General features: G+C 40.2%; 1 protein-coding gene across 1 annotated transcript; it reads right to left on the minus strand.

Annotated features, from left to right (window-relative positions):
- Window positions 1-939: 939 nt before the first annotated feature.
- On the minus strand, window positions 940-2,369 carry LOC112165770 (E3 ubiquitin-protein ligase RDUF2). The gene has a single exon (XM_024302413.2). The coding sequence runs from the start codon at window positions 2,290-2,292 to the stop codon at window positions 1,216-1,218; it is 1,077 nt and encodes a 358-aa protein (XP_024158181.1). The 5' UTR covers window positions 2,293-2,369; the 3' UTR covers window positions 940-1,215.
- Window positions 2,370-14,191: the final 11,822 nt, after the last annotated feature.

Below are 14,191 nucleotides of genomic sequence, written 5' to 3' on the forward strand. Positions count from 1 at the left end.
TTTAGATACCCACTTGAAGTTTTTTATTTACTTTTGGGTGATGAATAATAGAGGCCAGGATGTTCAATAAGGTCTTATGAGTGATTGGTGAAACAATTAAATTTAATCTATTGCACTTCAGATTCATGGGGAAAATCCCTTTCAAGAAAATAAAGAACTGGTGTTATTGTCCAGTTGCAATCAAATGCAAAGGTCCTGCATTAGATATTTATTATAATACCTGTGTGCACAAGCTAGGCATGAGTAGGCTGGACCTTGGCTGCAGTAGATGGCCAAAATTTGAATGAGGGAACTTCAATGGTTGCATATGTTTTAGTCTATTCCACCCTGACCTTTAAGTTTCAAAAAGGCTACATGTTAGGACGAGACTTAATGAAAAAAAGATTGTGTCTTATTTACACTCTGAATGAGATGTTTAAGAAAGCAAAATAAATAAACTAAAAGATGTATAATTGAATCTAAAAACTTAATAATTTTCTAAATTTAAATGAGGTGGACGTGTCGTATCATTTTTCTAATCCGTCAATATGATCAATTCATTTATATTAGCGAAAATTCTTCCACCCACACCTAGTAGATTGGACAACTAAACAAACAAAACTGTCCGACTCCGACCGCCCGATATAGGGAGAAACCCTAATAAGAAGAGGTCACTCATAAGTCATACCGTCATACCAATCAGTGGGCACGTTGTTAGTGCCCATCAGCCAGCTAAGCCACAAAAGATTTTTAATGGTGAAACCTAATTTTCATCACTCACGAGATGTGACACTGTAGATATTGAAGTGTATCTCAATTATTTGAGACCACTAAAGACCTCTCCATAACAAGTGCCACATTTTCTTAACCAAAATGCCACATGGCAGACATGAACCAAAAAAATAAATAAGGCAACTATATATTTCTGCACCAGAAGAAATTGTCAAATTGGAGCTCGAATTATACAATAAGATTGAAAATGCTACAATAATGTCCAGCTCTTCTGCTACATATAGAGGCAAATTTGCCCTAAAAAGAGAAAAAGTATATACAGTGATGAATATGACCAATCACTAGTCTGGAATGAATACACTTTTCACATATCCCAATCGAAAATTAAATAAAACAAAAAAAAATTGTAATAAAACAAAAGAAAGAAACAAAATTGTGGTCTTTTTGTATTAGCTGTAAAATTCAGCTTTTTTTTTTCCCTAAATTCTCATCCCCATTCCCATTCTAATCATCCAAGACCCAGGCCCGGCTCCGGCGCTGCGCGTACCGACCGAACCTTGACTGGCTCCGGCTCCGACTAAATGCCCCGGACCCGGTTTCCGACCCGGTCCTCGAAGACGAATTTGACCTAAACCTCCCCAAGAACGAGGCCAAATTACGGAAAGCCCAGCCAATCCCGCGGCTCTCTCTACCTCTATTCCTCGATTGCCATAATACCCTTCTCGGAGCCCCGTTTCCGTTAAACCCGCCGTCCATTTCAGTGTACACAACCGGCAATTCGCGCTCCCCGGGTCTTCTCCCGCCCGAAAACCGACCCACGGCGAACCCGCCTCCGGGTAATCTCCAGATAGTCAACCCGGTGGTCTCCTCGTCGTGACCCGAATCCGAATTTCGGTCCACGGGCAGCTCGTGCCGGCAGACCGGGCATGAGTTTCGCATCGAGAGCCATGGGAGGATGCAATCCGAATGGTATATGTGGTTGCAAGGCATTTCCCGAGCCTCCGACCCGAATTCGAAAGCTTCTTTGCAGACCGCGCAGTGCGACTCCGACCCGACATGGGACTCGTTGATTTTAATCACCGGCATAGACTCCACGGCGGATTTGGAAGCGGGCGGGTTCTCGGGTCGGCCAAGCCCGGTGATTTCGATCTGGGACAGCTGCTCCAGCAACCGATCAAAGCCCGACCCCATTAAAAACTCGGACATGGTGGGGGGAAGCGGCCGGAGCCCCGACCCGGCAGCGTCGTCGTAGTAGAGCTCGAACGAGCTCGACTCGGAGTCATCGGCCGCGCCACGTAGGACGATGACGGGATTAAAAGGCGACCTGTCGCCGGAGCTCCGGCGGACCCGGCGGGAGGTCGGAGCCGGGTTCTGACCCGGTTCTTGATCGTGAGCATAAGAGGGCGGGAAGCGACGGTGGCGATGAGTCGGCGCCGGCGGCGGAGTCGTCTCTATCTCTTCGAGGAACCCGGTGTCGCAGTAGGGGCAGGTGACCGAGGCGTCTTGGACGAAGAGGCGGACGAAGCGGGTGCATCGGTGGCACCAATACGACGTCGTCGGCAACGGCGATGACATGGCCATGTAGATCTGAGAGGGGAAGAGTCTGGGAGAGTTTTGGAGAGAAAAAGAAGAAGAAGAAGAAGAGAGAAGAATGAGAAATGAAAAAGTGAGGGTAGGAGGGTTTTATTAAGGCACGCGTGGAATGTGAAAAGAGGACGAAATAGGGTTCTTTACGCGGCGCGTAAGTAACACGCGGAGTTTCGATGAGAAAACGATCAGAGGATGGATTTTCGGGGTTAGGCCACTAATGGTAGTATTTACGACAGAATAAATAGAACCAAACGTCAGTAACATAACTGCTCCACTACTCTGATAAACTCAATTTCATTGGGTTATGGGTTATTTTATGAAAATAAGCCATTCGTCAACTGATCGGTCATAGCTATTATCATCTTTTAATTTTCTGCTTATTGAGTTTTTCTTCTTATTTAGTTTCATCAAATAAATTAGTTTCATATTTGTAAGAAAATATAGAAGTTCTAAAATAAGTTGAGTCATTAATTGATAAATAATGTTACTGATCAGCTTAATACACTTAATTTCAGTGACCGATAGAGAAATTTTTAGGTGCTACAGTCAAACCAGCTTGGATTGCCAGCTGGTTTGACACCCCAATCATATATCGACACGTGGATTTTGGCATAAGTCAGCTTCTGAATGTTATTTTGTGAAATGACCCTTTTGGGTCTTCGTCATCATCGATCTGGGTCTTCTGCTACTGAGCATTGTGCATCTACTCATCATCATTTCTCCATTAATTGAGGTTTCTTTTGCAAATTTAGTGGAAGCAATTGAAATATGGTCCACGTGGCGCTGACCCAGATACTGAGCTCCGTCGAGCCAATTTGGGCGGAGAATACCTACTTCAAGTTGAACGCTGTTACAACTTTTGGAAGAGTCTAAGATGTAGAAGAAGGAGGTGTCGTTTCTCCATTCGAGGTCGTAGAGGATTGAACCCAGCTGGACCTGTACGATGTTGAAGTTTCGACCGTTGGGCCAGTCGTACCAGAGGTCGATTACCTGGAGGGTTCCGCTGTAGTTCATCACCATAATAGAGTGGAATTGGTGGGGCCATGGGGTCAGTACTGGGTCTGGTTCGTGTGGTAGAGATGAGGAGGAGAGAGGAGAGGTGAGGAGGATGAGAATTGCGATGAAGGAGGTGTTGACTTTGGCTGTGGAAGAAGACATTGCTACGGGGAAGTTGGTAGCTCAATTTTGGTCTAACAGAAGAGAGTGTCATTTGTAATTGGAATTGGCCATTGGTCGCGATATCCATTGCCAAAAGTATAATTGTTTCAACATGATTATGAGGATAACTAGATATTGATTGAGACCTGGTGTTGAAAAGCAAATAAGATCTGGAAGCTAGAAGAAGATGATGAACAGAGAAAGCCTGAAATTGTCTTTTTACAAATATTATAAGTTAATTAAATATTTGTGAATCCACGTGTCAAAATATAATTGAGGCGTCAAACCAGCTGGCAATTCAAGCTAGTTTGACTGTAGCACCTAAAAATTTCTCCTTAATATGAGACAAAGGTTAGATTTTTTTTTTTAGATGAATATGAAACCACAACCTAATATGAAAGACAAGAAATAAAAATGCACTAACTACTAACTAGTATTGTCTGTAGTTTTTACAAGTATTTAACCATAAATCGGAAGAAGTGAAAATAGGTCTTCACTTCTCCTCAAACAAAAATGAAAGGTGGTCTAGTAAAATCTTGTTAGAATAAAATTCAATAGGATAAAATTCTAAATCAATAAAAAATAACTATTCTACTCCTAAGTTATAATAAAGATAAAAACTTACTTTCGTAGTTTTGTTAAAGCCTTTTATTATGTTTATACAGTAGCCATTCACATGATGATGAGTATGGTTGGCCCTGAGGAGTGCCAAGTGAGGTAGCTGTCTTAGGTCTCCTGTTGGAGGCCTTCAATTTATATACTTACTTAAGGATTCTATATGTAATTTTTTTTTCTTTTTTTTGAAACCATATTCTAGATTGTAAGATTGCCCTAGCAGTTATATGCCAACTTGCTAGGCTAGAATTATTTTCTACATTGAACTTTTCTTGGTCTTTATAAAAAACCATTTCAAATCTACTAATCCTAACTTTAATAGGTTGTCTAAAATTTTTTTTTTTTTTTTACACAACTTATTTTTCCAATAGAATAAATTATTACTAGTTATCTAAAAAAATTACATGAAATGCAAGATCACACTTGCCTCATACCACAAAATGTCGGAACCAACCTACTGGAGGTCCACTGTTTTGTGTGCAGTTACCATATATGTTAATTAGTCACGTAAGAATTTTCTTTTATTTACAAGTTAGAATTAGAAAGTACAAATGCACTATTTGAATATGTGAATGATTTGAATGATTTTCTTAATTTTCATTTGGGTAAAGGAATTTCCCGGAAAGGAAAGGGAAGAAAAAGCAGCATAATAAGTCCCGCGGCGCGTGTGTTCCCGTGGGAGTGAGCAAAAGTATTGATCAAATCGGCATGTGATTAAATGATAACAATACCGGGAAATGACGATAAACTAGTGGCTGAACGCGCGTGAAGAGCGTGGGTGTGAGACGTTGACTGGACGAGGTCGGACGCCGAGTTTGAAAATTCAAATACCCGCCGGTTTGGAGCAACAAGATGAAGAAGGAGGAGGAGGAGGAAGATTCCTGAACGAGGCAGTAAAGGCGCGTCTGAGTACGGACAAGATTACAAATATGGACTCTTAATTTATTGGGGCCCCACTTGATTGCAATTATGGAGTCAAATCCAACTGTACTGTTTTGCTGGATTCATTTAATCCTGAATAAATATTCCAAATGGTTTCCCATGAGAAAACGAAATTAGACATATGTCATTAATTTTGTCCACAAAAAAAAAAAAAAAACACATGTCATTAATGGTTTTTTGATTAGTTTTCTAACTATTTGTTAAATCTTCTTCATCAGTCAGCTGATACCAGAAAATTCGGGATAGGATTAAGCTCCTAGAAAATGTATAGTCTTAAGATTCAAATTTTAATTTGAATATTTTTTAAAAGAGATATTCGCTTGGCCACTTGTTTGTAAAAGAATTCGTACTAGAGGTCAGATTTTAAGATTTATGATTTTTTGAAGATTCAAATATTTTATATGTCAATTTAAATATCTAAATCACTTTAATCTACATGATTAATTTTGCTACTTCACTATGGAGTTGCGTATTCCTTTTATCATTGTAGGTCTCGTTGTGAAGGGTGAAAGTGGTCGGAAATGCTCTTATTGGTCATGCTGAAAGTCTAGGTCATTCTATGTGTTTAAAGCAGAGGATCGGTCTTGCATTCATCCAATGTCAAAATCAAACAAGAAGAACGGGTTATACATTATACAATGTTCATTGTTATGTCACTTGTGACCTGCTTTTAAAGATAAAACCATTCACTTTTATGTTTTTTAAATACCTTATTCACTTTTTATGGTGATAAGCAACCATTGCTAACTCCTCGAAAAGTAAATATGATGGAAACCATGTTCTCTTCCAACCTTAATACGCTCCTCTTGTTCTTCTTCCGATCATATTGTCCTTTTTAAAATTAATAAAAAATGTTTTTTTAGTGCAAAAGACAAAGCATATGTTTGATGACACATCAATCAGAAGAAATAATTTGGCACAATGTTTGTGTCTCTTATTTTACTTTCAGTTGCATGCGTGAAAAGAGTAGTACACATTTCCACAACCTCGAATATGCATAATGATAAAAGGGGTACTCTTATTCTTATTATATTCTATTTTCTGGCAAATTCGTAAGGTCAAGCTTGAGCACCACAATGCCATACCAGCCACGGAACCACGATCTCATCCATAATCGTCCGAGTCTAATGTGGAAGACCCACCTCAAAAGAAGCATTAATCCTTAGATGCAATTTAATTTCATCCTTTATCTGATTAAATTTCTTACGGCATGATTCGATCATAATTTGAATTATAAGTATAAAAACCCGTCATACGCACGATTTAATTATTTGTTCAAAATATGTTGCTAACAAATATATTCAATAAAAGCACCATACATGTTAATGTATGAGATTTAGCGGTGGCTAAACCTCGGTTAATACTGATCCGCGAGGCGGACCGCTACTTATAGAGGTCTTGATGTTTCCGCTAGCTGTCAAATAAAATACACAGGATGTCAGAGAGAAACCGCGGTTGGCGGTCTTCTCTACTCTGATATCTAAATTAGTCAATGTATTTATGTTGATAGAATAACGTTAGGTAAGTAGCAAAATGCGTATTTAATGAAGAGATGAGAGTTAGTCAAATTAGACAAGATAGAGAGAATGAATTTTTCTGATATTTTATTACACCCATTCTGTGGTGTATATAAACAGATTACAATCGTACTACAACTATTGTGTAATACTGTACTACACAACATATACAAGGTAAGTAGTTATAACAATATATTCCCTTGTAGTCTATTCCTAATAGGGAACGATGGTTCACACTAACACTCCCCCTCAAGTTGGCGCATATACATCAACCATGCCCAACTTGCTTAGTGAGTTATAAAACGCCTTCCTGGAAACTCCTTTGGTAAGTACATCTGCAAGTTGCTCTTCAGTTGGAACAAAAGGAAAGCTAATGATTTTGGCATCCAGCTTCTCCTTTATAAAGTGACGATCAACCTCCACATGCTTAGTACGATCATGCTATACTGGATTCTGTGATATGTCAATAGCCGCCTTGTTGTCACAATACAACTGCATGGAATTTTTGAGTATGAAACCCAGATCACGTAACAGATTTCTCAGCCACAACAATTCACACACTCCGTGAGCCATACCTCTATACTCGGCCTCAGCACTAGAACGTGCCACAACTTTCTGTTTCTTACTCTTCCATGTAACCAAATTACCTCCCACAAAGGTAAAGTAACCTGATGTCGACCTCCTGTCTGTGATATTTCCAGCCCAATCTGCATCTGTGAAGCCACAAACCTCAAGAATGTTGTTGTGTTTAGAAAATAGTACTCCCCTACTTGGAGCTGATTTCAAGTACTTCAGAATTCGCATAACAGCATCCATGTGACTCTCACTCGGATTATGCATGAACTGACTCACCACACTCACTACATACGCAACGTCTGGTCTGGTATGAGCCAAATAAATCAAGCGCCCAACTAACCTCTGATAGCAAGCTCGATCAGTAGGTACCTGATCTGGATATTCCGCTAAACCATGGTTCTGCTCAATAGGAGTGTCAATAGGTCTGCAATCCAACAAACCTGTCTCTGTCAGCAAATCAAGAACATACTTCCTCTGGCATAGATAGATTCCTTCTCTCCCCCTGGCTACCTCAATTCCTAAGAAGTACTTAAGCTCACCCAAGTCCTTCATCTCAAACTCAAAGACTAGCTGTCTCTGCAGTCTATCCATCTCAACAGTGTCATTACCAGTGATTACCATATCATCCACATAGATAATTAGAGCTGTTACCTTCCCCTGTTGATGCTTGAGAAACAAGGTATGGTCTGAGTTGCTCTGCCTGTAACCAACCTTCCGCATGAACTGTGAAAATCTTCAGAACCAAGCACGAGGTGACTGTTTGAGACCATACAGAGACTTTCTCAATTTGCATACAAACTCACCAGGAGAAGCAACTACATACCCTGGTGGGAGGCTCATGTATACTTCCTCGGCTAACTCTCCATGAAGAAATGCATTCTTGACATCAAACTATCGGAGTGGCCAGTTTAAACTAGCAGCGAACGAGAGCAGAACCCGAATAGTATTCATCTTGGCAACAGGAGCAAAAGTTTCATCATAGTCTATACCATACGTCTGAGTAAATCCCTTTGCTACAAGACGTGCTTTATATCGATTCACTGATCCATCTGCATTATGCTTCACGGTAAACACCCAACAACAACCTACAGCCTTCTTGCCTTGTGGTGGAGGCACAAGTTGCCAAGTACTGTTCTTCTGCAACGCCTCCATCTCTTCATCCATAGCCTTCCTCCACTTTGGATCCCCCAACGCATCCTGCACTTTGTTAGGTACTGATACAGCAGATATTTGATTCACAAATGATTCATATGACTTAGACAACCTCCTAGTGGACATATAGTTGGCTACTGGATATGTTGATTTAGCAGTAAGAGTAGGTTCATATCTTTTGGCTGATTGACCTCGAGTGGTCCTATGTGGTAACACATATTGCTCAACATTAGACTCACTACTACTAGTATCAGTGGATGGACATACCTCAACTGGGTGCTCTTCAGTACCAGGAAGCTGTGGGTCAGGGGTAGAAGTGATGGTAGGAGGGGCAGTTGGGTCTTCAACCTCATTCTGAGTGATGGGAACTGGTGCTTCTGCTTTTGGATACGGCGAGCTAATAGTTTCAACCGGATCCGTCAAAATACCTCCTGGCTGTGTGGCTTCTCCTTCTCCTTCTGATTCCTCCCCTCTCCATGATATAGCTCTTCAAAATATGAATTCTCCCCCTGAAGAGCTGTATCTGAAGAGGAGAAATCTTCAAAGAAAGTAACATCCATAGTGACATAATACTTTCTGGTGGGTGGATGATAGCACTTGTACCCCTTCTGATGACCTCTGTAGCCAACAAACACACACTTAAGGGCCCGGGCATCCAACTTAGACCTCTGATTTTTTGGTACATGGACAGAGGCAACACAACCAAAAACACGAGCTGGAAGATTGTGAAAGGATGGTAAGGAGACATGGGAGGCAAGAACCTCAAATGGAATTTTGCCCTGAAGGACACTAGATGATTGATAAGATGAGAGGAGGCATGTATAGCATCGCCCCAAAGATACTTAGGCATATGAGCACTAAAAATAAAGGCACGAGCCATATCAAGTAAATGACGGTTTTTCCGTTCAGACACTCCATTTTGTTCTGGTGTTTGTGGACACGTGGTTTGGTGAACAATCCCATGGATTTTAAAAATCTTTTGGAACACATGATTAACATACTCCCCCCTATTGTCAGAACGAAGGACTTTAATGGTGCTATGATATTATGTTTGAACAAGATTACGAAAGGTTTGAAAAGCGGGGAAGACTTCATCTTTGTTTTTAAGAAGAGCAACCCATGACAATCTCGTACAATCATCAATAAACAACACAAAATATCGCATCCCCGATACAGTAAGCTCTCTAGAAGGTCCCCAAACATCAGAATGAATCAACTCAAAATGAATAACACTTTTATTAGAAATACTAGGAGAATAAGTAGCACGATGACTCTTGGCCAAAACACATGTTTCACAATGTAAAACTGACTCATCCACACCAATAAACAGAGTAGGCATGGTTTTCTTCATAAGACTAAAAGATAGATGCCCTAAACGGCGATGCCACAACCAAATCTCACTTAGCTTATCAGAAGTCGAAGTCAAAGCAGCTCGAGACTGTGCTCTTGGTTTCTCTCCTGCGTATGTCTGATCCAGATGGAACAACCTGCCCCTCAAATACCCCCGACCGGCTATCTCCCTGGTGAGAAGATCCTGAAAAATCACATACATAGGATAAAAGGTTACAGAGCATTTAGACTCAGTGTTCAATTGTGGGACAGATATCAAGTGATGAGATAAGTCAGGCACATATAACACATTATGGAGTTCTAAAGTGGGAGTAATACGCACAGACCCTGACCCTAACACAGGAAAAGCCTCACCATTGACATTGGTTACATAGGACACTGATGGGGAAGACAATTCAGTAAAATATGATTTGTCATAAGTCATATGATTGGAGGCACCAGAATCAATAATCCATGTATCAGAACCAACAAAGTTAGAAATCTGTAAAGCCATACCAATTTTACCTCGACCAGCTATAGAGGCTATAGGGGTAGCTCCACCTGCTGTATGATGATCTTGGCCAGCCACTCCATAGAAATCCGGTTCTTGGACCAAGTGAACCGCAACTGCTTTCATCTTAAGGCGATAACCTTGCTTTTTAGGTTTAAGGTGTGGATTCAACTTCCAACAAGTCTCCTGAACATGCCCAAGATCGTTGCAATAAGAGCATTGAGGACGAGGATGGTTGGTGAAGCCTTGTGGGAAACCTTGCTGATGAAGTGGGGCCGAACTCTGTTGTTGAAGGAAAGGTGCAGGTGACTTGGCCTGAATGGCTAGGCTAGATACTTCAACCTGTGCATGTTTGACACTTTCCTGCTGAGATTCATCCTTGCGGATGTATGTAAAAGCTGTGTTCAAGCTAGGAGGGTCTGTCATTCTGAGCAATTCCCCCTTGGCACTGCCATGCTTCTCATCAAGCCCTCTCAGGAAGACATGAACCCTTTCTAGCTCCTTCTCCTTCTGGTACCACACAAGATCTTCCTGATTCTTGATCTTGCAAGGACGCTTCTGATCAATTTCAGCCCATACATTCTTCAGCTTGGTGAAAAACACTGACACTGGTTGCCCATTATGTTGCATTCTTGCAGCTTTGCACATTAGTTCATGAACCTGTATAAAATAAGACTCATTCGTATAGAGATCTCCCAACGTCTTCCATATTGCCTCAGCAGTTTCACATTCCTCTACCATCTATAGCACATCATCAGTCATGGCTCTAAATAAAATGGACATTACAAACCCATCATCATCTTCCCACTTAGCATAGGCCTTTATGTCATCTTCACTAGGAACCTTGATTGTTCCTGTCACGTGTCCCATCTTGTGTATCCCATGAAGATAAACGGACATAATCTTCTTCCATATTCGGAAATTGGTACCAGTGAGTTTGGTATCTCCAAAAGAACCACCTTCTGAACTCTTAACAGAGACCTCAACTTTCTGAACCTCATTGGCCTTAGAACCCTGACTTTCACTGTCATCACCACCCATTGCAATAATACAATAGAAAATATATGAATCCCAAAGTACGCAGCGGAAATAAACAAATAGTAACTGTTTTTTTTTTTTTGGAACCTGACTGAGTTTGACCAAGTGAGTTGGCTGAGTTTGACCGAGTGAGCGAGTTGGCTGAGTTTGACCGAGTGAGCGAGTGAGCGAGTTGACTGAGTTTGAGCGGGTTGGAAAGGACGCCGACTGAAGCAGGTGATTGGCGACATCGATCTGAACGGAGGGCGCCGGCAGTCTGGGCGAACGTTGGCTGGACCGCAACTGGACCGAAGATGAGCGCCGGTGAAGACGAAGCTGATCTGGACCAACTGAAGATGAGACAAAGTCGATCGAAGATGAGGCAAAGTCGATCGGAGATGGAGGCGAAGTCGATCGAAGATGAGGCCAACTGGGCTGATTGAAGATGAGACTGAAGAAGCAACCGGACTTGACCCGGCTCGATGGACGCACGGACTGGTGCTGGTGTGGAAGTCTGGAACAGAGGACGAGTCTGATCTTGGGACAGATGAAGGACGACGTCGTTTGGAGTGAAACAGACAGAAAAGAAACCGATCTGGAAGGATGAAGGCTGCCGTCAGTTGGAGACAAAACCCTAACAAACGGGGTTCTCAAAAAGGATTTTCCTCTAAATAAGAGAAAAATAAAGAAAAACAAAGAGACAAAGTCCTTTTTCCAGATCTTTGCTCTGATACCAAGTCAAATTAGACAAGATAGAGAGAATGAATTTTTCTGATATTTTATTACACCCATTCTGTGGTGTATATAAATAGATTACAATCATACTACAACTATTGTGTACTACTGTACTACACAACATATACAAGGTAAGTAGTTATAACAATATATTCCCTTGTATTCTATTCCTAATAGGGAACAATGGCTCACACTAACAGAGTTGACCTTTTATAGGTGATAGGAAGAGACTGACTTCTTCCTTACTTTCGATGTGGGACTGATATGCCTCAACTCCCAGCTTATTGATGCTTCAGCGAGGTGATCTTGGCGTGTCGCGTCAGCGACTATCTTGGGCTAAGCCGGAGACTCAGACGATAGGTTGTCTGGCGGTGTTTCCGTAGGTCACACTCTTAGCATGAGCGTGACTCATTATAGCTAATTATGGTTTAGGCAAATGAGTACAATATATATCTTATTTTGTGCGACTATAGGAAAAAACAGTTAAAAAAAAAACAGCATTAGCAAAAGGCTCAAGACATAATGTGGTCATTGTGGTGTGTTTTTTAGACCTTTCCCAGGTGCCATTTCTTCTTTTGGTTACATGGTTTATGCTTCATTGAATATAGTCTTTCTTTCATCACTTTTCCAAGAAAATTAGACAAAAGGTTTCATGTAAAAGAAAAGAAGATTTTGCTTTTTCAACGTAATATCGGGGAATTGCTTTTAATTTTGTTACAAAAAGAAAGGTCTTTATATGATCTACTAGTGTTGCTTGACCAGCCTGTCACCATCAAAATGGTTCGGAGAGAACGAATGCGACTTTGGTTGTTTGGGAAAAGGATTGAAGACCGAGTCCATGACCCAGTTTCTATGATTCATAGATCGATCAGTTTGGATCAAAATTTGGTTCCCAAAGGAAAGAATTTTGATTTAGATGAGTTTTTTCTTTGTAGTTCAATAATCAGAATTCGTCAACTTTTAGATTTTCAGTCTCCAAGAATCATATTTGACAACATCCTTTCATGAGTCTCATGTGGTATAGTTCTTGTAATCTAAACTATTCAACTTTTTTTTTTGGGTTAAAACGGAGGAGACCAACCATTAGACCACTAAGGCCGACCCTAATAACTTGAACTATATATTCAACATCTTTCTTTAAAAATCATGTTTAAAAAAATTTTCAAGTCCCTCTCTAGGGATCATATTTGTTTTTTCTTCTTATTTGTTCGAAAGTCCTCGTAAAAATCATGATAGAATCGGAACATCTCAACCTCCAGGCTATGTAAGATATCAATATATACTAGTCACCCATTCTGTATAATATATCAGTCGTTATGTCCTCCACTAAAAATAATTATTTAGAGACTATTAGTTACTTTTTTCGTCTTGACAATAATAGAGTTTTTTCGATCAGAACTTTCACTACTAGAAAAATGGCATCAGAAATCGGCTAAAAACCGATGAGAAAAAGAATCCCGACCGATGTCTTAGTGGGTGATGAGAAAGGTCTAGAAAATCTAGACATCGGTTTTTAGCCGATGTCTAGTATCAGTATACACATCGGTTATCTATTATAAATCGATGTAAATACGTTTAAATGATAACAAACTTATATGTTTAACTATTGTTAAACCCTCATTTTATTGCCTTTAATGCTTAAAGAAATATAGATCCTACAACACAATTATGCATTTTAACATCGTTATTCATTCAAGAAACGATGACTGATACTGTTTCACACATCGATTCTCAAGAAAGAACGATGTTCATTATCTTGTAAAACATCGATTTCTGAAAAAGAGTGATGTCCTTGCCACTATGAAACATCGGTTTTTTAGTCTACATCGATGACCATACTTAAACTAGACATCGATCTCTATTTAAAACTCGATGTGCACCAGTTTGTGACACATCGATTCTAATATAATAATTCGATTACCATTTGTTGATGAGACATCGAGTTTTGTTGTGAAACTGATGTATTCTCTCATAATGGACTTCGTTTTTATAGTTATATACTGATTTTAACTTTATATATATACATCATAGTCTTTAGATGAGGATGACATCCACAAAATATATAGTTGCTGCTATAAAATGCAATCTACATTTGACAAGAGTAATTTGAATATTAGGTATTCTTCAAATTTCTATTCAAAATCATTATCCCTGACAGTTCACAAAATAGGCAAAACAAAACCCCAATTAACCTACTACGTACAAGGCTAGCCTAGCAATTACTATTGCAATATTGTAAACCAAGAGTTTTACATTAGCTCTTTGAAGATGTCCTCTTGCTGCGCCAAGGGCTACTTTAAGTCTCCTCATCCAGTTCAACCTAATTCCTGACTTCCCT

This window comes from Rosa chinensis, chromosome 5, assembly GCF_002994745.2.
Source record: "Rosa chinensis cultivar Old Blush chromosome 5, RchiOBHm-V2, whole genome shotgun sequence".
In the NCBI taxonomy this organism is placed as follows: domain Eukaryota; kingdom Viridiplantae; phylum Streptophyta; class Magnoliopsida; order Rosales; family Rosaceae; genus Rosa; species Rosa chinensis.

Coding starts and splice junctions, on each gene's coding strand:
- LOC112165770 (XM_024302413.2), bottom strand. CDS start 2,292: ATGGCCATGTCATCGCCGTTGCCGACGACGTCGTATTGGTGCCACCGA.